Source organism: Macrobrachium nipponense, chromosome 36 (genome assembly GCF_015104395.2).
Source record: "Macrobrachium nipponense isolate FS-2020 chromosome 36, ASM1510439v2, whole genome shotgun sequence".
NCBI lineage: Eukaryota > Metazoa > Arthropoda > Malacostraca > Decapoda > Palaemonidae > Macrobrachium > Macrobrachium nipponense.
Window position 1 is genome coordinate 61142731 of NC_087220.1, and position 24180 is coordinate 61166910.

Genomic DNA, 24180 nt, shown 5'->3' on the forward strand with positions numbered 1-24180 from the left:
TTATTTGATTCAAGAATTAATTAAACTTTACTTTGTTTTCAAGTAACAGTAATTTTCCCTGATATTGTGAATTTCACTTATAAATTTTGAGTTTAATAATAAATTTTTGTATTTAAAATTTTTATAAGTATTTCATTTCTAACCAGTATATTTGCATTTGATTATATTGATGTTAGGTAGAAACATTGAGTGGTAATTGATCTGCTTTCCTTCAATTTACTTTAAGTGACTTAGAACCAGGGAAGTACTTAGACTTCTGAAATCAGGGAAATACTTAGACTTTTAAAGTTGTTGATGGAGTGATGCCCTTTGATCAATTTAATTACTTACAAGATTACCTCACACCTATTTTGATGAACTTAGTCTGATTTTCTGCAAGACTGGTAAGTTGTTAAGGGATCACTGTTGCTTTAGAGTATTCAGTCGTTTAATACCTGCGATGAGGGTTCAGGTGTCTGGCTTTTGTGAGGTATCAGTTAATGAATGGTAAGTGTAGTAACCAAGATACTTGGCACTTCGTAACAATATATACATATATATATATATAATATATATATATATATATATATATATATGAATAACTTGATCACGAAGTATATAAAACGTGATGCTATGTATAAATAAAGGTATTTTTTTCATGAAGGAAAATATGAAAAAGCGAGATAGCCAAGTACTTTCGGTCCTGTTCGGACCCTTTGCTGAAGTATATATATGTGTATACATACAGTATATATGTGTATATGTATGTTAAATATAGTATGTTCTATATGTATAATTATATATGCATGTATGATATATATATATATATAATATATATATATATATATATATATATATCCCGAAGGAAGTAGTAGGGAAAGGCATCCTCATCTTTCAACAGTTTATTAATGCCGACGTTTCGCGACGAATTCCAGGTCGCATTTTCAAGGCTAAAAATATATATAAGTTTACGAACATTAATAATTTATCTAATTTAATTTATATTAAAAATGTCATGGCAAACAGCTCTCAATAAAGTTTAAACAAGTAAAAAGTTAAAGTTAAAAGTTAATTTGAAAACAACAGCATCTCCAAAGTCAGACATATTAAAAGTACAGGACTTCACTAAAATTTCAGAAACACCACCTATACAAAAGAAAGAGTAAAACTAACACAATATAGTAAAAAATACAGTGAGGGCAGACGCAGCTGCCCCAAACTAGGCTATGTACAATTTTACAGAGGACGTTTGGGTATTTAACGACGGTACAGTCTTTTTAATAATGATAGATTCTAAAATTGTCAGGTTGTTGTTGTTCCGCAGTTCGTCCAGCGTCGTATATAAATATACTTGCCCGAGATGTGAATCACGGGACATACGTGGGATGCACGAGGAGGCTGTTGAAGGTTCGAATTGATTCCCACAGGGGCATAAGCCATAGAACAGGTAGTAGGTTATCTAATCCAGAACAATCCAATATACGGAATCACTCAAAAACATGTAAAATATATTGACAGCAAGGATTTTTCTATCTTGGGCCAACTGCGGAACAACAACAACAACAACCTGACAATTTTAGAATCTATCATTATTAAAAAGACTGTACCGTCGTTAATACCCAAACAAACGTCCTCTGTAAAATTGTACATAGCCTAGTTTGGGGCAGCTGGTCTGCCTCACTGTATTTTTACCTATATTGTGTTAGTTTTACTCTTTCTTTGTATAGGTGGTGTTTCTGAAATTTTAGTGGAGTCCTGTACTTTTAATATGTCTGACTTTGGAGGTGCTGTTAACTTGTTAACTGTTAAACTGTTAACCTTTTTTACTTTTTAACTTTATTGAGAGCTGTTGCCATGACATTTTTAATTTTATAAATTAAATTAGATAAATTATTAATGTTCGTAAACTTATATATATTTTTAGCCTTGAAAATGCGACCTGGAATTCGTCGCGAAACGTCGGCATTAATAAACTGTTGAAAGATGAGGATGCCGCCTTTCCCTACTACTTCCTTCGGGATATATCTTCTTTGAGCTCCAGCTCCGGCCCTTATGTGTATATATATATATAATATCTATATATATATTATGTATATATATATATATTATCTTATATATATCATACATGCATATATATGTACATATAAACATTACTGTATACATATATCTACATATAAACATACTATATATACATATACTATAAGCATATATGTATATACCAATATATATACAAATATATAACCATACATTGTATATACATATATATATATATATATAGATATATATATATATATATATATATATATAATATATATACCTGAAAGAGAGAGACAGCAGTCTCTGAAACAGTACTTTTCTCTCACATTTTGGTGTTTTTATGGGCTCCTTTTATTAGATATATATATATATATATACATATATATATATATATATATATATATATAACCATATATATATAAATATATATATATATAAATATATATATAAATATATATATATATGAGAATATTATATGTATATATATATATATATATATATATATATATATATATATATATATATATATATATATATATATCTATCTATATATGTTAAATTATATCTATGAATATATATATATATATATATATACAATATATATATATATAATATTATATATATATTATATATACTAGATATATATATATATACGGATACATGTTACATATATATATATTATATAGATATATATATATATATACTAGATACATGTACATATAATTATACATATATCATATATGTATATGTTTATATGTTATATGTATATATATATATACATTTTTATACATTATATTTTACATATATTTATATACATGCACTGTATATATTACATACATACATATACATATGCCTATATATATTATTACGATTATTGCCCCCCTCGTCTACCCAGCATTTAGCATTTTTATTCAGTTCTAGAAGAGCAGCCATTTTTTCCTTAACATCAGCTGACTTTAGGCAGGAAACACAAAGCAGGCGAGATATCGTCATTTTCCGTTAGTGGCTGGGGGGGAATAAAGACTCCTGTAAACCTTAGGGACGTATCCCAAAAGGAAGTGTGTAGCTAGCTAGGTACTTCTTAGGCTTACTCTTAAGATCTTTTATCCTGTGAACCTCTTGCTGGCAATATGCTCTGTTCCCAGGATGGCCTGCCATCAGCGGAGGAGAAGCTGACCCCAACACCCAAGCTTCGTGCCCGACGACGCTCTCAGTCCACTCCAGTCCGTGACCTAGGACAGATGTCCAAGCCCGCCTTCCAATAGGCCTACAAAAGGGGCTAACTGGCGCCCCAGACCTCAAACAAAGCCGACGCCAATTTCTACAAAGGTCCACTTACATAAGGCACCCAGGTACATCTTGAGATACAGTCATATTGCCAGTTCTTTTCCTCCGAGTCAAGTGAACTACTGCACATTTTCCAATTCGAACTCCTAATTCTCAAATGAACATCCCTTTGTTTCTTCCCTTGCCTCGTGGCCGCATGCCTCCTTTTGTGATCGTCCCAGACAAACCAAGTCTCCATTGAATATTTCATTTAAACACTTGAGTTCCTCCCTCGGTGTGTAAGATGAAAGTGAGTAACTGTAAATTTGTGCAAGAAGTCTTTATTTTGTTCTGTGTCTAATCTGGGAACTCTTCCAGATCTCCTCGCAAGTGATTCCTTAACGCAAGAAACCTAAGAGTAATTTTGGAAACCAGCATTGAAGTAAATCTGGTTTTGGCCAGCTTTTCCCTATTGTGAGAGATAGGATTGGTCCACGTGTGGACAAGTTGCCTTTACTTTATCCCAGGCCATTCAACGGCCTCTTGTAAATAAATAATGTAGATTAATTATCTGGTTTTTAATGGCGTCCTTCTAGAGTAAAAAATAACCAAATCAATCCTTTTAAAGGTAAGTTAGAAGCACTTTATTCTCCATTATTCCCTCTAATATTTTTCTTTTATGTATTTGGGATCTCAAGGCTACCAACACGTAAGAATAGACACACACATATATTATATATATATATATATATATATATATATATATATAGATATTATATATATATATATATATATATATACACACACATATGAGAAGTATAATTTTTCCTTTCTTATTTGTCCCAGATATATTAACAGATTTATGTACATTAATCATATCACCGTCATATTCTGATAAGAGTCTTATCTTTTATAATATTGTATTTGAATGAGAAATTATTTAAAAGTAAAAAAAATATTGCAATTTGTATATGATAAATTTACATGAATGCGCCATGAAGAAATTGCTGCTGAAAATGCAGATGTGGAATCCGCATCGGCATACAAACTTGGATAGCTGCCCCGTAGACTTTTTAATCCGCATAGCAGACGAAAATTCCGCACTTCGGCAACGCTGGTCAAATGTGGCGTTATAGTTCCAGTAATACAAATAAGATTACGCCTGGATAACTCGACACTTCTCGCATTTGCAATATTTTATTCATTCTCGAGCTATATATTACTTAAGCACTGTCAATCGTTGTGATATATTAACACAAAACCTGACCAGCAATGAACTGAACACGTAACTTAATTTATTAGAAGACCGTGACAGTTATTTTACTAAATATTTTACTAAAAATTGATAGGGTGCTTCCATATTAATTATATGTATTTAGAATCATTCATTTTCCATATATATTCTGTCGTTTTAAGCTTGGGGATTCGAAAATTCTTGTCATTACGAAATTACGTAAATTATATTTAAAAGGATTTGTCTCACGAAACCAGAGCACTGAACAAAAACAGTAACACTCGTAGGATACTTATGGTAATGGCCATAGGCCATAACACAATAAGATCTTTAAATGTTATGACGAATATAAGTAAAAGACGGCATTATCAAATAACGAAGAATTAATATGCGTAAATATTTAGGATTACTTCACAAACCTGGGCAACATTATCTACCCATGCTGTTGAAACTACCATAGAACATTAAATCCATCTACACACTGCACTACATACTCACCTCGTATTTTAAATGCAATTAGACCCCTTCTTTTCAATGCCTTTTCCACACAACCTACCTAGCTGGCATTTTCTAGGTCTTATCTCATTCTTCCTTCTAATATATACATTACAATCCTGGTGCTAATAAAGCGGACCTCCAAGGCTTACTACTGTCGAGTTGAATATAGAATTATGGAGGAGTTATCGAGTTCCATTTGACAATGTCTGAGAGAGAGAGAGAGAGAGAGTGTAATTGCTGTATGGATAGTTAACGACTGAATTGGCTGTTGGTGAGTTCTTGGTTGTCTGCTGGTGCTGTTGGAGTTTAGAGTTGTGTGTTTTTAGTCAGATTTTGGTCAGAATCGGTGATGATAAGTAGTGTCGGCAGCGGTCTGTTAAGTCTTGAAGGAATTGAAAGTCAGTTGAGTTGTTATTGATTTGTTGTTTGTTTTGTTAATTGTTATGGTTGCTTAGAGTTGTTGTGCCTGTGCTATTGGATTTGTTGTGCTTTTGAGTTCATGAGGGTTGAATGTGATTGTTATAGGTGAGGGTTGTTGTTTTTTATGTTGTTAGGGGCTGTTGTAGTTTTCCTTGGTGTGTTTGTGAGTTGTTGAGGGTGGTTGTTAGTGAGCTATTGTGATTCCTTGGTTGTTGTTGTGGTCCTTAGATGTTGTGTAGTTGTTGTGTTGTGGGTTGTGGTCTTTGGTTGTTGAGCTGGTGTTGTGTTATGGTCCTTGGTTGTTGTCTTTGTTGTTGTTAGTGTCTCAGCGACCTCGACCAGTGGACAGCACAGTATAGCCTGGAGTATCTGGAGTTGGGTCAGTACATGAGTTTTTTTTGTGTAGGTATTGTGGCAGGATCACAAGCTAAAAAAAACAAGCTGGCAAAATCTCCCCCCCCCCCCCCAACATAAACCTAATCACTCCAGCTACCCAACTCACCCCAGTCACACTTTCCTCTTTACACTACAGCATACAAGCAGGACAATTGACCTATACCCACACAAAAACAAAACAAAAACAAAAAACTCAAAACACATGTACTTACCAACTCCAGATACTCCAGGGATATGCTGTGCTGTCCGAGGTCGCTGAGACACTAACAACCACCACCAAGAACCACAATCCAACAACACAACACCCAAGGACTGCAACCCAACAAAACAACAACACAACAACCAAGGAACACAACCACAACTTAACAACACAGCAAACAACCAAGGAACACAACCACAACCTAACAACAGCAAACAACCAAGGAACACAACCACAACCTCACATATAGCTAACAACAAAAACTCAACAACACAACAAGAGACCACTGCACAAATAGCACAAAAAATCACAACAGCACAGGCACAACAACTCAAAGCAAACCACTAACTTAACAACCAAATAACAAACAAAAACACAACTCAGCTGAATATCAATGCCTTCACTAAAATGCTGCCAACACTACTGTCTCTCACCTGACTAAAGTCTAAAGACTGCCTCTAAAACACAGAACTCCAACAACTAACAGCACCAACAGACAACCCAGAACTCACCAACAGCCAATTCAGTTGTTAACCATCCATACAGCAATTATCACTTCTCTCTCTCTCTCTCTCTCTCTCTCTCACAGACGTTGTCAAATGGAACTCCATAACTCCTCCATAGTATAGGTCAATTGTCCTGCTTGTATTCTGTAGCATAAAGAGGAAAGTGTTACTGAGGGTGTGTTTAGCAGCTGTAGTGATTAGGTTTATGTGGGGGGGATTTGCCCGGCAGTTTTTAAGCTTGTGATCCCGCCACAGAATTTAGGCCAAACACCTAGCACTGGGACCTATGAGGTCTTTCAGTGCTGAAATGGAAATTGACAGTAAAAGGTTTGAAAGGCGTAACAGGAAAACCTCAAAGCAGTTGCACTATGAATTAAGTGTTAGGAGAGGGTGGAAAGGAAGATGTAGAAAGAGAATATGAAAGGAGGTACAGTAAAAGGAGCAAAAGTGGTTGCAGCTAGAGGCCAAAGGAACGCTGCATAGAACCTCAAGTAATGCCTACAGTGCACTGCATGAAGGTTTACTACTGTAATTATGGTTCTCTGCGTCATCCATATGATGACAGATGCACTATTTCACCCTTACACAGTAGTGTATGGTAACTTTCATCCATATCTATTTGTCTACCCCAGCCTGGCTGTTCAACTCCTTTATCTTTACCTTACTCCAATTTCCCATGGTTTAAGATAGGATAAATGTGATGAAGATGGGTTAAGGAACATTCAGTCAGAAAAATACAAATTAGTTACAAATTTGGTATTTGTTCATATACGGAACAAACCTTCGGTCTTAACATTAGGATAGACTTACTTATTGGAGGGAGGTAAGTCTCTACAACTGACTGGGAGTTTGCCACCTTGTCCATTTCCGAATATATAGGGAAATTCTAAGAGAATGGACAATGAACCTAGAACCAAAGATATAAGCGAATCTATTGGTTTCCCTCACTGGGTGTTGATACCATTGTATGGTTTACTCTTGTCCCTTGCAACTGGATCCACCTTCACCCCTCTCTTTCCTATTATCTAGAGGGGTGTGTTGCTACTGAAAAGTATATCATAACCTAAGATAGCTTCACAGTATGGCTGACCATACTGCCCCTCCCTCTGTTGTTTCTATTGTGAAAGGGACAATGGGTTAGCCTCTTTGGGGAAGAGGGTCTTGTGGCTCTATTAGGGATGTTATGTCTCACTGTCTTCTTCCGAGACATTTGCTGCTGTCTTCCCTCCAAAGGAGTAGCTTGACTGTTAGACGTTTTCCTAACTGCCTGCTGCACCAACCTATCGTTAGTGTCCATCCTTCTTCTATCTATCGCCTCTTCCAGTATGACCTCTGGCAACAGCAGTTGCGACTCCAAGATATCCCCATTCCTCATCGCTAACAGGGAATCCAAATCCACAGTGCGGCTTAGTCTAGCCAACGCTGCATCTCTCCTCATTAGCAGGATATTTGCCCAAACATTGGCACTTACGTTTGTCAGGTACGCAATCGCCTTGGAACCTGACTGTAGTAATCTAATGAACAATGATTCATCCACTACTTTTCTTGTCACTTCCGAGGATGCAATCTTCGCCACTGCTGTTGACCAAAGATCTAACCAAGAAGCAGCCTGAAAGACAGAAGAAGCTGTTGCTTCTAACGTAGCAGCCTCTTGGTACGTCATCGAAGGGCACTCCATTTTAACCTGATCCAAGGTTAATCCAGGCCTTAATCTTACAACATTAGGGTTCACTTGTCTAGACAGCAAAGGGACCTTCGATGTCGTATAATATTTCCTTTGCTTCATCATTGGAGGGGGAATAAATTTAAATGATCTATTAGATCTTAAGGAATTATCCCTTCCTGCAATCTTTGCGTTTACATGTTGCAAGACAGAATCCGTATGACTCAAACAAGGCAATTCATACGACACCTTGGTATCCCTTTTTAATCCAAATGCCATGTCAATTCTAGGCGGAAGCATACTGGCCGGTGTTTCTGTCTCCTGCGAAAGGTTATTGAATTGACGAATCAAATCAATCACCTCTGCATACGAGGCCAGAAACTCTTGGTTTTCTCCTTCCTCCGGCTCTAATGTACCATTCTCCGTCACAAGGGATGTTGTCTCGCCCCTATCTTCTGACAGACGGCCCGGAATTCCACAGCCGCCTGCCCCTACGGCCGCGGTCTCTTTGATCTTTGCTGGCCGCCGTTGGCTCGATCCCGAATAGTCAGCAGGGGAACAAGAACGCCTCACTCTTTCTCTGCTCACGGATCTAGAGCGAGAATCTCGTCTAGATCTCCAAGATGAAGGCTCCCTTAAGACAGATATAACTTCGTCTCTATTAGTATAAGTATTGTTTACGAGCGTCGGAGAACTCGGCCTCGACCTTTCATCCAGACGGACACTGCCTTCCACGAACGTATCCGCCGAGGTTGCCAACTCCCTATTCTTTGTACTTTTAATAGGAGCCTTATCGTCCTTCGTACGTATATTGAATGGCCTTACGGGTGAAACTGGGACCTGCATTCTATCCTCTGCTGCACCTTTCGCCGCCAACGTCGATTTTACCGCGGTATCGTAGTTTTTGCGATCCGAACTGGCAACTCCGCATCGGCTGCTAGTCCGTCGGCCGTCGCCTCTCTCGCTTGTTCGGATTCTTGCGAACGGCTTCGTCTGCTAGCCTTGTGCTTACTACCACTGACTTCCCGACCTTCCTGTTGACTTGGATACGACAGACTTGGTCTGAAGATGAAGAAGAATTGATTCTTCTCCTCTTGGCCCGAGGATCAGTCGCGAACTCCCGAATCCTCCTCCAACGCTTGACTGGCGCTCGCCGTAACGTTATTGGACTTAGCGATGACGCCGAACTAGAGGAAGAAGACGAAGAAGGCGAATCACACTTTTTCTTTTTGTCTCTCTTATCCATTCTCTTCTCTATATCCTGTAATTTCTGCATTACAGTTTGCATTGTCGAGTTAGGAGGCGTATTAGAGTCTGGGTGCAGCGAAATAGGCCGAGAAGCAGTCTGTGACGTCATCACGCCTGCCATATCGGTGTGTGACGTATGTTGTGACATCATCCCTCTCGTAGGGAGAGACTGTGAGGTTTCTGCTGGCAACCGCACGTTTGCTGCCAAACTACCTCCCACGTTGTGCATCGCTGTAACATCAAGTTTGATGGCGTAGCCGCGGCATTAATTCCCATAAATTGCAAGCCAGGGGGGTGAGGAACATTCAGCGCTGCCGGACCTTGCTGGAACCGTGACGCCATGTAATGCGCAAGCAAACCATCCAAGGTTGGTACGCCTGGTAGGCCTAGCGCTGACCACGTACCATCCAACCTATGCGCTTCGGAAGCAGGAGCCTGGAACAAAGATGGCGGTGCTCCCCCTCTACTTGCTGGGAACAAAGGAGAGTACATATTATTCATAAAATTACCCAAGGCCCCTCCTGACGTTTCCGATACTGAACCACTAGGAGAAACCGAAGGGGTATGGGACAAATCAAAAGCAGGTGGAGAAACATATGGAGCAGCCTGGTTTATTGCCGATACAAATGAAGCTGGTAAGGTTTGGTCATCCAAAGATGGCATCACCACCTTCCTTTTGTATTGGCTTTTCTCATAGAACTTTTTCCACTGTTCCACCGACCAACCGCGACAAACAGAACATGGATTAGTAATCGTACATACGTTTTCCCTGCACCTACTACACGTTGGATGAGGATCCCTTGACACCGAAGTTAGAAATCTGACTCCTGGGCATTTCCTTTGTCTCCTTTTCGAAATGGCAGACGATCCCGATGTTGAGGCAAAATTCTCCATCATACCAGTTATACACTCTTCACTCACACTGAGCACACTCGGAGAAGAAAAGGTAATAAGAAATGAAAAAAAAAGAAATGGATAAAAAGGGCAAACTGAAAAACCGGCTTTAAATCAGATAGACAGTAACACGTCTTATCTTAAAGGCGGTAGGAAAATAACTGGTGGGTCACAGGTAGCCGTGGGCATTCTGGGTATACATGCCCTGTGACCTGGTATAGATGCCAATAGTCCCTGGATCTCATAAGTGTAATTTTAATTCTACCGGTTTCCAGCTTGGCGCTAGTAAATCCTAATGTTAAGACCGAAGGTTTGTTCCGTATATGAACAAATAGTAAATATGGAGGAAGCAGTAAGACCCAAAGTCAAGACAGATAGGCCTACTGAAGAAGGCCTGTACCAAATATATAGGATTCCAAGCAGCATACATGATCAGACAGGAGGCAGACTCCCGTCAATGTGAATGACGACCTTCTCCTTGAGAGGTTAATAAAAACAACGTTGATCACCTCAGGATCTGTTTATTATTAGCTTTGATGTTAATACAGTACAATTAATCATACTATTATGGTTCCTGCTTATTTTCAAGTCCCCAGCAGTCTGGGAACATGAGAAATATAAGCAAGGAAAGTTTTTAAAATGAGACCTGCAGGTCTCTGCTTGACATGGTCCCAAGCTCACTTTAAACAGCAGCTGGACTTCGGTATTGCCTTAAAAAAGAAAAAAAATTACTGGTTAAATGCCTACGTCTGCTTTTAATAATCCAAGATAACCTAGAAACTGACACGTACAAGACAATGTTGCATTTTATTCTATAAAGTTGGTTGGTTTTGTTTTTCTCAAATCAAGGCACATTGTAAATACACAGGTTACACATGCTGGATACCACTTGCTCAAATAAAGCAAACTTGTTGTATCAAGTGTCAATTCAGAAATCTCTATAATATACAGTATGTGGCACCCTAGTGAATATGGATACATCAACAAAGCTTAGATGTACACAATCGATTTTTATAAACACCTTTCTAACTGAATAGTTTTACAATATCTTCAAGTGTAATAAAACATAAACCTCGTTTTCAAAACCTTTTGATGGGCAAAGCTTTTTTTTGGGGGGAATAACAGAGTATTCCCATCTATTGACCAATGACGTTAAGGCACGCTCTCTGCTTTAGGTAAAAAAAGGCACCTTGTTTTTGCATTACGGTTTTGTTTCATGTACAACAACAAGCATCAATAGGGGAAATGAATGTGGGGGAAGAGTACAAGAGGGTTAAACAAAGCATACATATTTAATAAAAGGGTATGATGAGCAATAACATAATTAGGTATAACACATGTACTACATACTCTCACATATATTAGTATAACTAATTAAGTACCTCAAAAGGGATTCATGGCACAACGTCCAACTAAGGAACGATTTTTTTTTTCCCACAAATGATAGTTCGTCGTCAGACAGCTAACTTGGTACAGAGCAAAAAGTGTGAATCGCGATGGTTAGCAGCCTCTAGACTTAAACAAATTCTAAATATATATTCAGATCTTTAGTACAGAACCTTATTATATACATGTACGTAACTCCAAAGAGATTCCGTCTTTACATTTCACTGTTATTTACAATTGAGAACTATATACACAGGCTTTTATCACTGTGATTATTTACACACATCTTTTTTTGTTATGATCCGACGTTACAGCCAAGCATACAGGAAGAGAGAGATTTCAGATTACTACCCTTAATTTGTCTTGAACCTACAGTAGGGAAGAAAGGTCAAGAGGGGGTTGGGGAAGACTAGTAAAAACATTGTTATATAATTCCTAAAATGGGAAGAATTTCATTACAACATGCATACAAGTAGTACTTGTGGAGAGTAGGAATAAAAAAAAATGGTTAAAATTGTTCAAGATTCTTGAAAATCCTACATCAAAATGAAAATGACTGTAAACCTTCACAAGTCAATTTCCTTAAGACAAGGAGCCTAACTTCGGTCCATTTCATGAAAAACATTCTAAAATGGATGTATTTTTCTCTCAGGCAAAGGTTGACCATTTCCTTTTCATGCCATGGAAAAGGACTCATCACATGAGTTAACCTGACTGCAGCAAGATATCTGAAAGTGTATCACTACGACGAAGTCTGCGGTCGAGTAATCTTATGAAGGTTAATCTGGCTACTGAAAGAATTTGCGCAAGCCAACTCCAAATGGTACCTAGCCATTCAAATATGCCCTTAGTACTGGATCAAATCCTAAAACTTCCTTGCATTTACGTGACAAAGTATGAGGAACCAGATCAAATAAACATTCACAAACACAACAATACCTTATCTACACAAATCAATAAATATAGTCATATACGATACCTCTTCTCTCAGAGAAATAGCTGCTTTAATTCAGAGTAGAAAAAAAAATCCCTAGATACATGAGAATAAGGGAACTACTTTTCAATAATGATAGAAAATAATTACAAAAGACAAGAGGAGGGCCAAAACACAATAATGATGGGTTTTCACAACAAAGGGATTATATTATGGAGCTTTTCTCTGCAATATGTGTTTCCATTCAGAACTATCTAACCTGTCTAAGAAAAGAAAAACTGAGCAAAATTTATTCAAATGATCTAAGATTAGCATATTGCAGTCAGAAATCTTTTGAGTGTAAATCGTACCAAAATAACATTCTATTGCTATGATTGTGGACAAAGTATCTCTTAGCACATTAGCACATGTAATACATGATCTATGGCCGATTGTTTTGCTTACAGCATTCCTAAAGCATACAGCAACATCCAAATGTTTAAATAATCATAAAAGTAATCACTAGACTTCAAATATTCATATATAAAAAAATCTTTGAATTACAAACAACCGCCGTCAATGCTCTTGTGAAATTTGCAATGATTTGCAACAACTGTTTGGTTTTATGTAATGAATCAATGATCTGGCTTTGTATTCCATCCTGCATGTTGGGACTTCTCCAAGTATTTCTATAAGTACTTGAGGGAGAACAGGGGAAGCTTAGAGAGGCCGGGTGAAGTTGGCGGGGAAGAGTCCTTTTTCGCCGCCGCCTTCTTTGATTCCGCAAAGCCAGCCCTCCTCCTGTGGCGAGATGACACCAAAGAGCAAGGTTAGAATTTTACCATTTGTAAAACCATCACATTATTTAAATGTACAAGTTTCTGTAGCAGTAACATAAGTGGTTGCATATTTTTGACAAAATCTTGCAATTAGAAAACTCCACATTCAACAAGTATATGTAATATTTAGATGCAACTACTATTACTATACTAAATCAGACCTAGGGACTACATACTGAAATCTTTACTTAAATAGCATATGACAAAGAGATCTGCATTATCAGTTATCCAGCGACAAGTTTTGCTGTGACTTTACACAAGTATAAAATCATTATGTTCAGAATTATCTAAAGGGAGTAGCTGCATTATCCATTGGGAAATCTATTATTATGAATACAAAAATAAATTTTTTATTTATTTTTCATGAATAAAAAAATAATTTTTCATGGCCATGTTACAAGCCTCTATTCATAGCAATAACATAGTATTACAGTATAGTAGGAGCCCTTTATCGAGCACTTGTTCTCCTGTATTACCTGGCTGAAGTTTCAAGCATACCTGTAACTTTGATTAATGTTGTTTGTATTTCTCACTTCAAAATAATGAATACTAATTCATTGTATTTTTCCAGAGTAAACAAAGAAATGAATTGAAATCAAGATGACAAACCTGTTCTTCCGGATCATCATATTCGACCACCTGTATGATGTCGCCGACTTCGAAGCTGATTTCATCCACGTCCTCACGTGTGTACTTGTAGGTTGCACGCACACGGTATAGCACACCTTGTGGGAGTCCTTCTGTGGTCGCACCTGTCAACGTACCATTCTGTATTCCTCCATCTTAAATAAAATTTACAGACAATGAAGGAGGAGGAGATTAGTAGTACATATTGTCTGGGGGAAACATAAGTGAAGTAAAGCTGTTACAAAACATTTAGAAAAGGGGAAAGCATATGGGGGATAAATGCCAAACTGCGAAAGGTAAAAAGAACACATTAGCGTAGGTTCGACCTAAATCCCAAACGTGACTGACACAGTATTCTGGCAAGAAAATATTAATTTGTTCGTTGGCGTAGATGACCTTAAAGGTACTGCAGTCATTCAGATGAAACACACAACAGCCAAAGGGTTATCTATGAGGAAACTTAAAACAACAAGTAAGTTTTACAAAATATTCAAAGGAGAAACTAAGTACATAGACAGTATGTCAGCTTGAAATTAACTATGTCTGTGAAAGTTTATAGTGACAGTGGAGAAAAAGTTTACAGTGTACGCATAGAATCAAACTTAACTTGTAATTTGTCAGTTTTATGGATGTTCAGTATATAAGGGAAAAGAAAATCTACTTGTTTATTCTCTTTGAGTGAAGAAAAGTGTAAATTCCATATATAATTTAATAAAAATATAGGGTAAGTTTTTTATATGGATTTTGATTTGAAGATCATTTGTGGGATTCATGTAAGTAAAACAATGCTGTAACTCTATTTATTAATCTTAGTGTATATAAGTTATTCATTTATTAAAGCCAGCCCTCTTTCAGTCCATAATACTACAAGGGAAAAGTAACATCAATTTGATAAAAACAAGAGTTTTAACGTAATCACTTTTCAATACTGCATAATAGTGTATCAAGTGTATACTAATGCTACATTTTAAGACTGCGCTGTAGTGTAATCCATTCAGTAGTTACTGCATCTAAAACTGAAATTACAATTTTCCCCAAACCAGAGAACTTTCTAAATCACACTCCTGCAAAACATTTTCACAAATGGATGACGACAAAGAGTACACACATGGTTTAATTTGTGCACGTTATGATGTTGTTTCAGAAATAATTAAAAGAGATAAGTTTTAAATGTCATAAACAGAGATGTGAGGAAGAATAACTAAAGATAAAGAAAATCTTAATTGCTATAAGTAATTGGCATTTGAGGTCTCTAAGAGAGACAAGTATGGATAGTTATAATAAGGAATCCTAAATGAACATATTTCTGATACTGTACTCAGAAACATAATAATATATTTCTAGTAAAAAGTATGGTATATTTAAAACACTGTTCATTTCACTAACTCCAAAAATGCAGTACAGTACTGTTGTGCTATACAGTGTACAGTACCACTCTCTTCAATCTTCCCTAACAAAGATGGAGTACGTATACAGTTAATCAGCTATACTTTTCATGCATGACTCAGTTAATGATCTGTTACATTTCAGAAATATCAGTTACTCCAAAAGAAAACGGAAACAATGACAACCAACTTAGCAATACAGTCATTCTTGTGAAGAGAGAGAGATATAACTACCGACATGAATTAATACGTATTATTTTACTGGGAATCTTGTCCTACCATAAATCTTAGTAAAATTTCATAAATGAAAGTAAATTAATTAAAAATAAAATTACTGGCAAACACTATTAGCTACAGTACATTACAAACAATGGAACAGGCTATGGTCCTTGAACAAAAGTCATTCATCTTTAGACATGCCTTCAACATTATTGCTTGTTAACATTAGTATCTGAGGAAAACATACATTACGAGCAAGTACAGAAAGTGCCGTGGATCCCAAGGCATACCACTCTTGCACATTAATAGATGCAACTAGACAATTAATGAAAGACATCTATCCACTAATGACAGCAAATCAGAGAAACATTTCTGTAAATCCAAAGCTCTACGTCATACCCAACCCTACCAAGCACCAGTCATCGTCTAAGATAGAAGCAAACAGAATGTCAACAATAACAACCTTCAACTACAAAGCAAGCAGTGACCCTCATCTGGCTCCTAGTGTCTGGTAGGTACTACCACCAAATGTGAGCAACAGAAAGAAACTGAAGGAGTACTAGTATAAAACTGGTCAAAAACATAAAAACACTGGTGGTTCCATCCGATCAACACCACTTCTTTTTTGGCCAACGACTGTTTTGCCCCAGTTGTTTCCTTGCAGTTACTTACCCACGGGGATGTCATAAATCTCCTCCACCTTTTTGTCGAGATCAGCCAAAGGAGATGTGAAGGAAGGACCGTTACTGAGCGCTGACTCAGCAGCTGGGGAGACAGAGGGTGCCATAGTGCCAGGGTCCTGGGCGCCAGGGGGAGAATCGACAAGCTCAAGGTTGCCAGTAGCATTTGCAACCTCGCTTGATTCAAGGCTCTCATTCCCTTGTCCTTGTCTACTCACCCCCATGCCTGGCACATTCCACCATTAATTAGTATGTTAAGTTGCATATTTAAAGACATTAAAAGCTCATGAAACATCACAAGAGTTCAACCTCAGAGTGACAATGTCAACTAACTCAGGGCTAAAGATTCACAACTAAATTCTCTTTTCTCTTGGTGAAGGTCATGCATTTACAGATCCCCTTGGTTATTCTTATAGAATTCAAGTGTTTCTATCAATAAAGTACACAACAAAAAAAGAAGACTAAAGTTCTATAGTGGACCATTTGTTTTTTGTTAGTTACGAGTTATCAACACCAAGTCTTTATACAAAAACTCTTTTGGACACAACAACTTACAGAATTTATTTTGAAAAACTTTATTTGACTAGTCTGGTCTAATGCAAATGCAGAAATCCCTCTACCACCATGTAACTTTTTACATGAAAAAATGAAAGTTTAAAATTTGTATACATAAACATGGAAAATCTCTATCTGCATTTGCAATATACAAATCTTATTCCAGATAAATACAACTATAACTTCTTGACTCCAAAATTAAGTATTACATTACTAAGTCACCCTTAATCGCAAAGCCATGCCATTAAATTATTGACTGACCTTGTGATGTGAGGTTGTTTAAGAGTTAACATATCTGCATAAACACAACTTTCAGAATAACTGTAATATTTAAGTTGCTCCTAAAACTACCTGATTATCAGAGACTACTAATTTCCTTTCTTGAAGTCTCTTCATTTTTAACTTGATCTATGAATATGTGAATTCTGAATAATGTGTACAGCAATCACTTATTTTCTTTACTTTGGGAATCAATGAGCAGCAGAGTGACTTCAAGTTCTGGAGTTGATTGAAAAAAGGTACATACTACTTTCCTTAAAGTGACACTTCCCATGACTGGAGTATTGTAAAATGTGTCCTAAGCAACACAGTTAAAACACACAATGGAACAATTGGTCTTATGCATGAATGGGGGATATTACTTACAAAAGCAAAACAAAAAGAAAAAGTGACGGCTACGAAAACTACAATAAATGAGGCAAAAAGGAAAAACTTCTTGTTCTGCTCATGAGCTTTCTAATAAAAATAAAGCTTTTATTTTGTTAGTGGTCTCTATATAATTGAGTGATAGAATGGATAACCAGTGTAAAAAATTAAAATGCAAACAAAATGCATGATATAATCTCTTAATAAATGTTTAGAAGCATTTTGGTTAAATTGCTGACTAGCTGCTTGTCATAAATGTTGCACTTAAATTTTAACCAGTTTGGTCCGTCGTGGTGCCAAAACTATGGAAATCAAAAGTACAGTAAGAGCATACTCTTAATGAATACAGCAAGGTTTATGCTCATAATTATCAGGATTGTGGGGATTATTTAGGAGAAGCTTTTTTTTTTATTTTTGTTCATAAATTTATCTTCTAAACAGAGGAACATTTCGTGCTTAAATAAAATTCGAAAGTTTCCCGAGGAGTAGCAGAAGCACAGGTCTAGTCACTGACCTGTCCCCAATTTCCTAGAGACCAAACAGACCCAAATATAAATCAACATTCTGGTTCAGTCTCCACCCACTAGTGGTCTGGGGGAGCAAGGCTAAGGCTGCTCATGACTCAGAAAGTACATCTATGCTTCTCCATTCCCATATTCCAATGAAAATCTTTCAAGCCCTACAAACATTTTGAACTGTGGACCACTGTGTCATGGACCCTGGAAATGGCCAAAAAAGAAAAAAAATATCTGAGCAGTTACCCAACTGGCGATTCTTCCATCGCAGGGCATAAAATCCTTGGCACCCATTCAAAATAATTTTGTACTTTATGGCAAAGTGCATGGAAATACCCACGTCATGGGGTTAATCATTCACATAATTAAAAAAATAAAGATGCTGTATGCAAGTGAGTGTATGCTCTTCAAAAGTAATCTTATAAAATTTAATGCTCCACTGTCCTTATTCAGCAGACAATGAAAACACTGACGAATAGGAGTTAACCAAAATATCTCCTTTGGTCATGGCAGATGACAGGGTTCTCTTATCAAAATAGTCTACTGTTATCTATCTTATTCATGTCAAGCAGATAATCAGTCCAATATGCATGTAGCAGCAGAGTTACCCAGAATGGAAGTTCATGACTAAAAGGCTAAGTACGTACACACTTTCTGAAGAATTTCAAAGCAACTGACAAAATATACATAAATATTTGACTTGTCGTATAATTGTATTGAAAACGTCTATTTTCTGAATAACTTTGCAACTACAGTATCCCGTATAGGCATTCTCATAAGTAAAAACAATGTTTTTATACATTTAATATATTTATATACATGGCCAAAAATAGATTAAAATGAACTTTATTATAAGTAAAATTAAACAAGCTGCAAAAGTAAATAAGTGGTTATCACAGCAAGCACGTTAGTAAATATATTTATAATCTTGCACACTCGGACTGTCAGAAGATGTTAACCATAAAACATTCTTCAATCCTTAATCACTACTGTATGACCATTTTTCTATGTTCATCAGGCAACAATAGATGCTAAAAACTTTAAAAGGTACGCTGGTATTAAACAGCGAAGAGACAAGTACCTAATAAACCGGAAAGAAAAACCGATTATTACACTATTCAAAACATTCCCTATTTCTGCAGGCTGGCAGAGACTACCTACTACATAAACATAAGTAGATATCATTAACCCAATACAGTTTTCTCATGCTTTCTTAATACCTACCACCTACTTGCTTAATAGTATCAAATACTTAAGAGATAAGTGTTGCAGCATATGAGTTAAAGTCAAGAAATTCTCCAACTCCATTATTGCAATGTGAGACTACAACAAACCAAAAATACACTTTGACAGACCCACAAAATGAAGAGAAACAAAATATGAGGTGGAAAAACTGAAATGACACATAACATTGCCAGTTCTGACTGCCATCCCAACTGAATAGAAAAATACTACAGAATTATATACATGAAATCACCATCCCCAATACAGTGCGACATCAAAATATTTCAAGATGGCAATTTGACCAACAGAACCAAAAGAAAGAGAGAGGCTGTACAGGAAAGTAAAATAATAATGACTGATTATTTATATCATCTAAATACCGTAACTGGAATACAGGTATAAAATTATGTACGAATATATCTGAGCTAGAGTATACAAAAAGGAATTTAAAATATATACAATAAGCCAATTTTCATATAAACATTTTTAGTGTTATGCAAATCCAGTATATTAAAGATGGTAAAAATAATCAGCTTATGAACAAGAATATCAATTACATTATCTTACCTCGAGGTAAACTGCATATTCTTACAACCACAGTACTGGACTTTTATTTTAGCATCTTATCCATATTAACATTCTCAAGACTCTAGGAAAACATGCACGTGTTTAAACCTATGATACCAATTGGTAGTCGCAATATTATGACAGACAACCTTACCAAAAAATAAATATGACCAAGGATTGACCTTCTACTGTACAGTATCAAAATTACCCATCAGAGTGGACCATCAATAAATAAGAACTACTTATCCCCACTAAGCATTACTTTACAGATAACAACAGTTCCCACAAACTTGCTACTTTTCTTAGAAATACTTTTCTTTCACAGAGCACAGTAGAAACTGAGAATCAATGAGTACCTCATACTATATTCTGAGCAGATAAACACCTGTACAAATAATATTACAAAGTCTAGACAGCCTGAGCTGTCATTTGCAACCCACAGATTAGAGACACAACTCATTGAGGTGCAATGTATGTAAATCCAGGATAAACATTATCTATACATAATCACTCTTGAAGTCTGTTTGCCAAAATAGGCGCCAAATTCCAACCTAATTTTACACTTATGCCTAAAACAAAATCAAGTACTCAAACTGGAAGTTATTCAAAATCAGCAAGTATAATGTCACTCAAAAATGCAATACATACTATACACTGTATACCACTTAGGTATGGAGTGGTTATCCAAAAAAGGCAAACTTATACGAACACAAATTACTGTACAGGAGAAAATTATGACCCTTTACTTCATAGAATTGAGCAAAACAAAAATAAGTATCCTCAGTCATATTTATAAAATGGTAAGTGAAGACCGACAGCTATAAAGATATTTTTTTCAGCTTAAGACCAAGAGCACTTACCTCTCAACTTTCCCAGAAACACAAAGATCTAAGTTTTGTAATTAACCTTAATGAACTTTGTCAAATAACTAAGCATAAGGGCTTAGGCAGATAAAAGCTATGTACCTACACTCAGTGCCCCTTTTCCAAATCAAAGTTAAATCCAAAAGATAAAACACCTTGATATCCAGGTTATACAAGTTAATTTACCCCTAAATTAATGGCAGATAGAGAATTTAGTAAACCTGAAGTACTTCACTCTCCTAATCAACTGAAGGTAAGGTATATGTGAGACGAAAGGAAGGTGCGCCCCCAAACATCATTCACCAAGAGCATAAGCTTCTAATAAGGGAAAGCAGTCAATTCTGTAAAGACAGATGCCAAGCAAAGATGGTTCACCAGCCGTGATCATGCAAAGATCTACTGAACTGCAATGCAGAGCCATGGAACTTTGGAAGCAGTGAATGCATTTGAGAGAGAAAGAGAGAGAGTGAGAGAGAGAGTAGCACTCGAAGGTGGATTACCGTACCAGAATGTATCCTCCTCCTTGGAAATGATGGCAAAATGTGGGACTGTATTAATTCCTTTACCTTTGCAAATCCTGCTTAAGAGCAAGTATTGGTGAACAGACCTAAATTTTATGACTGACACATCACATCAAAACCTGCTTTTGTACCCCATGACATTATTCTCAGGTAAACAGCACAATAACAGAAGCATTCAGATCTCGACAGCCCAGATAATACACCAAAAATGACCAACCAAACTCACACTAGCATAACAGGATGACCCATCAATCTTCTCATCCGAACATTTTCAAATTTAAACCAGCCCTATTTTTTTTCCTCAAGAGTACGTATGTCCTTCAATCCCAAAGTAGAACCTATAAGTCTCAGAGTAAAAATCCTGCTCTACAGTCATCGCTGCTGACAACTTCACAAACCACTTACTTTTGCAACTACTGCAGTAGCAAGTAGTAACATCAAAAAGACAACTTTCGAACCCATTCAAAAGACGTCATCTCTACTTCTTCCCCCTACCATGGAGTTAGTTCTGCCCTGAAAGTCAATTGCCTACCATAGCAAGGATTACCTACCATAGCAAGGATTAAAGACTAACTCACACATTACACAACCTAAATAGCATTCTACACATGAGAAACTAATATATTAATACGTATAAGTAAACTTTTAAAAAGTGCATATTCTACTGGGCATTCCAGAAGTCAAATCTTGCTTACTTCTAGGTGGTATAACATTTTTCAAAATGAATGAACATAAATTTATGGAAGATATCTCAAAGACAAAACACAATATACAATTACCAAATGTGATTTGACTTCCGACAGAGATTACATGTTACTCTAAAATACAAAATTGGGGCCTCACAGATACTAAATAAAAATACTTTGATAATCACCCAACAAAGATGTTTGTTCCCTTTTACTAAACAATTGTAGAAGAGAGTACGTATCAAATTTAATTTGTTTAACAGGGCTGATATCCTTGACATAATGTTATTTTTCATGTCAATCTCAAAGCTAATTTTAAAAAAATCCCCGTAGCATCTCGTCTTCATCAAATGTAAAACATCATGGCAATGATCAACAGATCACAATGAAATGCCACAGAAGCTTAACCAAATCCCTATGAACAAAAAATCTGCTTATATTTCCAATATGTGACAAAACTACGTACTTATTAGTTGAGTAACAATCATTAGACCATTGCAAAGAATAATTACTGTCTGGGGAGAAAAAACATCTAAAAGCGGATGACTTCTGACTGCACTGCTCCAGTGTGCTACATCCCTAACTACTGTCTAGAATAACAAGACAAAAATACACACAGTTAGTCAACAAGTTATCGCTACTAGACTCAGTGTAGCTTAAACATTAAGATGTCAGTTCTTAGCATAAACTGAAGACTTGAGAAATCAAAATTGAAAAACGGCTACAAATGAACCAGTTAATGGACCTTAAAGGAAAATAAGATAAAACATTCAGTACACAATTTCATAACAACCAGAATAAGTTAATGCTGACAAGTGTTGATAGTAGTATATAGTATTTAGTGTTAAAACATACATTTTCTCTGGGGAAAAACAGTGTACTGTACTTGTCATGTGGCTTTCTGAGAAGTGAATAGCCAGTTATTAAAATCTTGCAATAATGTTGCTGTCAAAATCATCACATTTTGTATCCTGGATACACTGTGCTTTCAGAATACAATGCTATAGCCTTTTGAATATCATTTTGAGAAACTGTAATTACTTGTCATAAGCAACTCTTTTACATGAAGGTGATATACTGACTTACATTACTAAAGTTGAAATCTCAACTTTCCATATGAAAGGCTCATATATTTGTTCTTCAGAAAGAAAAAAGTTCTAAATTGTTCACTAAAGCTGTACAAGGAAATTACCATTTCCTACCTTATGACAACGAGTGTCACTTAAATAGTTTCCATTTAGATCATGAAAATCAAATTTATTTTTAAATATCTACGGTTACATTGTTTACCCAGCAATTTCCCCAATATTTTCTTACATTGCTGGATGGAATGCCATGCAGAAATTTCTCTTGGTTATAATCTGACAGAAAATGTTTATCCAATCTGTTAAAAGTAGTGCAAACTATCCATTCCTCAAAAGCACAATGCATCTCACTGGGGGAGAAGAAACACTGACTCAAGTATTTATTTTCTAAACTACACAGAAGTTAAAACTGATCGAAACTTACCAGGGGGAACTTTAGTGCCTATGACTTCTCCGTTGGACCGAGCGGAGGAGAGGGTCCCATTAACCTTCTTGTCTTCAAACTCAATCTCCTCGTATGGACGTCCAATTTCTTCCTTCTTGTGAGTCATGGGACCAGAGATTGTTGGACGTCTACAGGAGATAAACATTCGTAAAATTACCTTTTATATCAGAGATTATTTTACTATATTACAGAGATGAGTCTATGCTATTTTGTTTGCTTTGAACCTTAACTACAATAAAGTCCTGCACTATGGACTTAAAAAGCTTTCAATAAATCTTTAGGCATAGCCTATGCACTTGAAAGAGATCTCACACCAAGGAGAAAAAACCAAAAGAGATGACAATCCCAAAAGCATTGTTCCTTTACAGATTTTGTAAGCATATTACAGATTTTGTAAGCATAACTTCGCATTAGAAAAGAGATCCCATGATTAAGGTATGAAGATTCAAGGCAATTCCATTTTTTATACACAGAACAAGGTAAGTGCACAATTCTTTTGCATCATGAAAATTCCAGTGTTCTCTGATGTTAAATTGCTAATTGAAGTTCTTACTACGTACATGGTTTCAGTATTACAATAAATGATAGTAAATTGAAGTGCTAAAGAAGTAAAATGAACAGCTATTCAAACTAACAGCTATAAGATGGTACTAAGGAGAGAATACAGGATACCCACCACCTCTGT

General features: G+C 36.3%; 1 protein-coding gene across 1 annotated transcript in view; it reads right to left on the reverse strand.

The window, feature by feature from the left end:
- Window positions 1-10841: 10841 nt before the first annotated feature.
- Window positions 10842-24180, reverse strand: part of LOC135203750 (amphiphysin-like) — a 125532-nt gene continuing 112193 nt past the window's right edge. Inside the window, 4 exon segments of the mRNA XM_064233690.1 lie at window positions 10842-13440; window positions 14088-14260; window positions 16382-16474; window positions 23475-23623. Of these exon segments, the coding sequence (XP_064089760.1) occupies window positions 13360-13440; window positions 14088-14260; window positions 16382-16474; window positions 23475-23623 (496 nt within the window). The 3' untranslated portion in view covers window positions 10842-13359.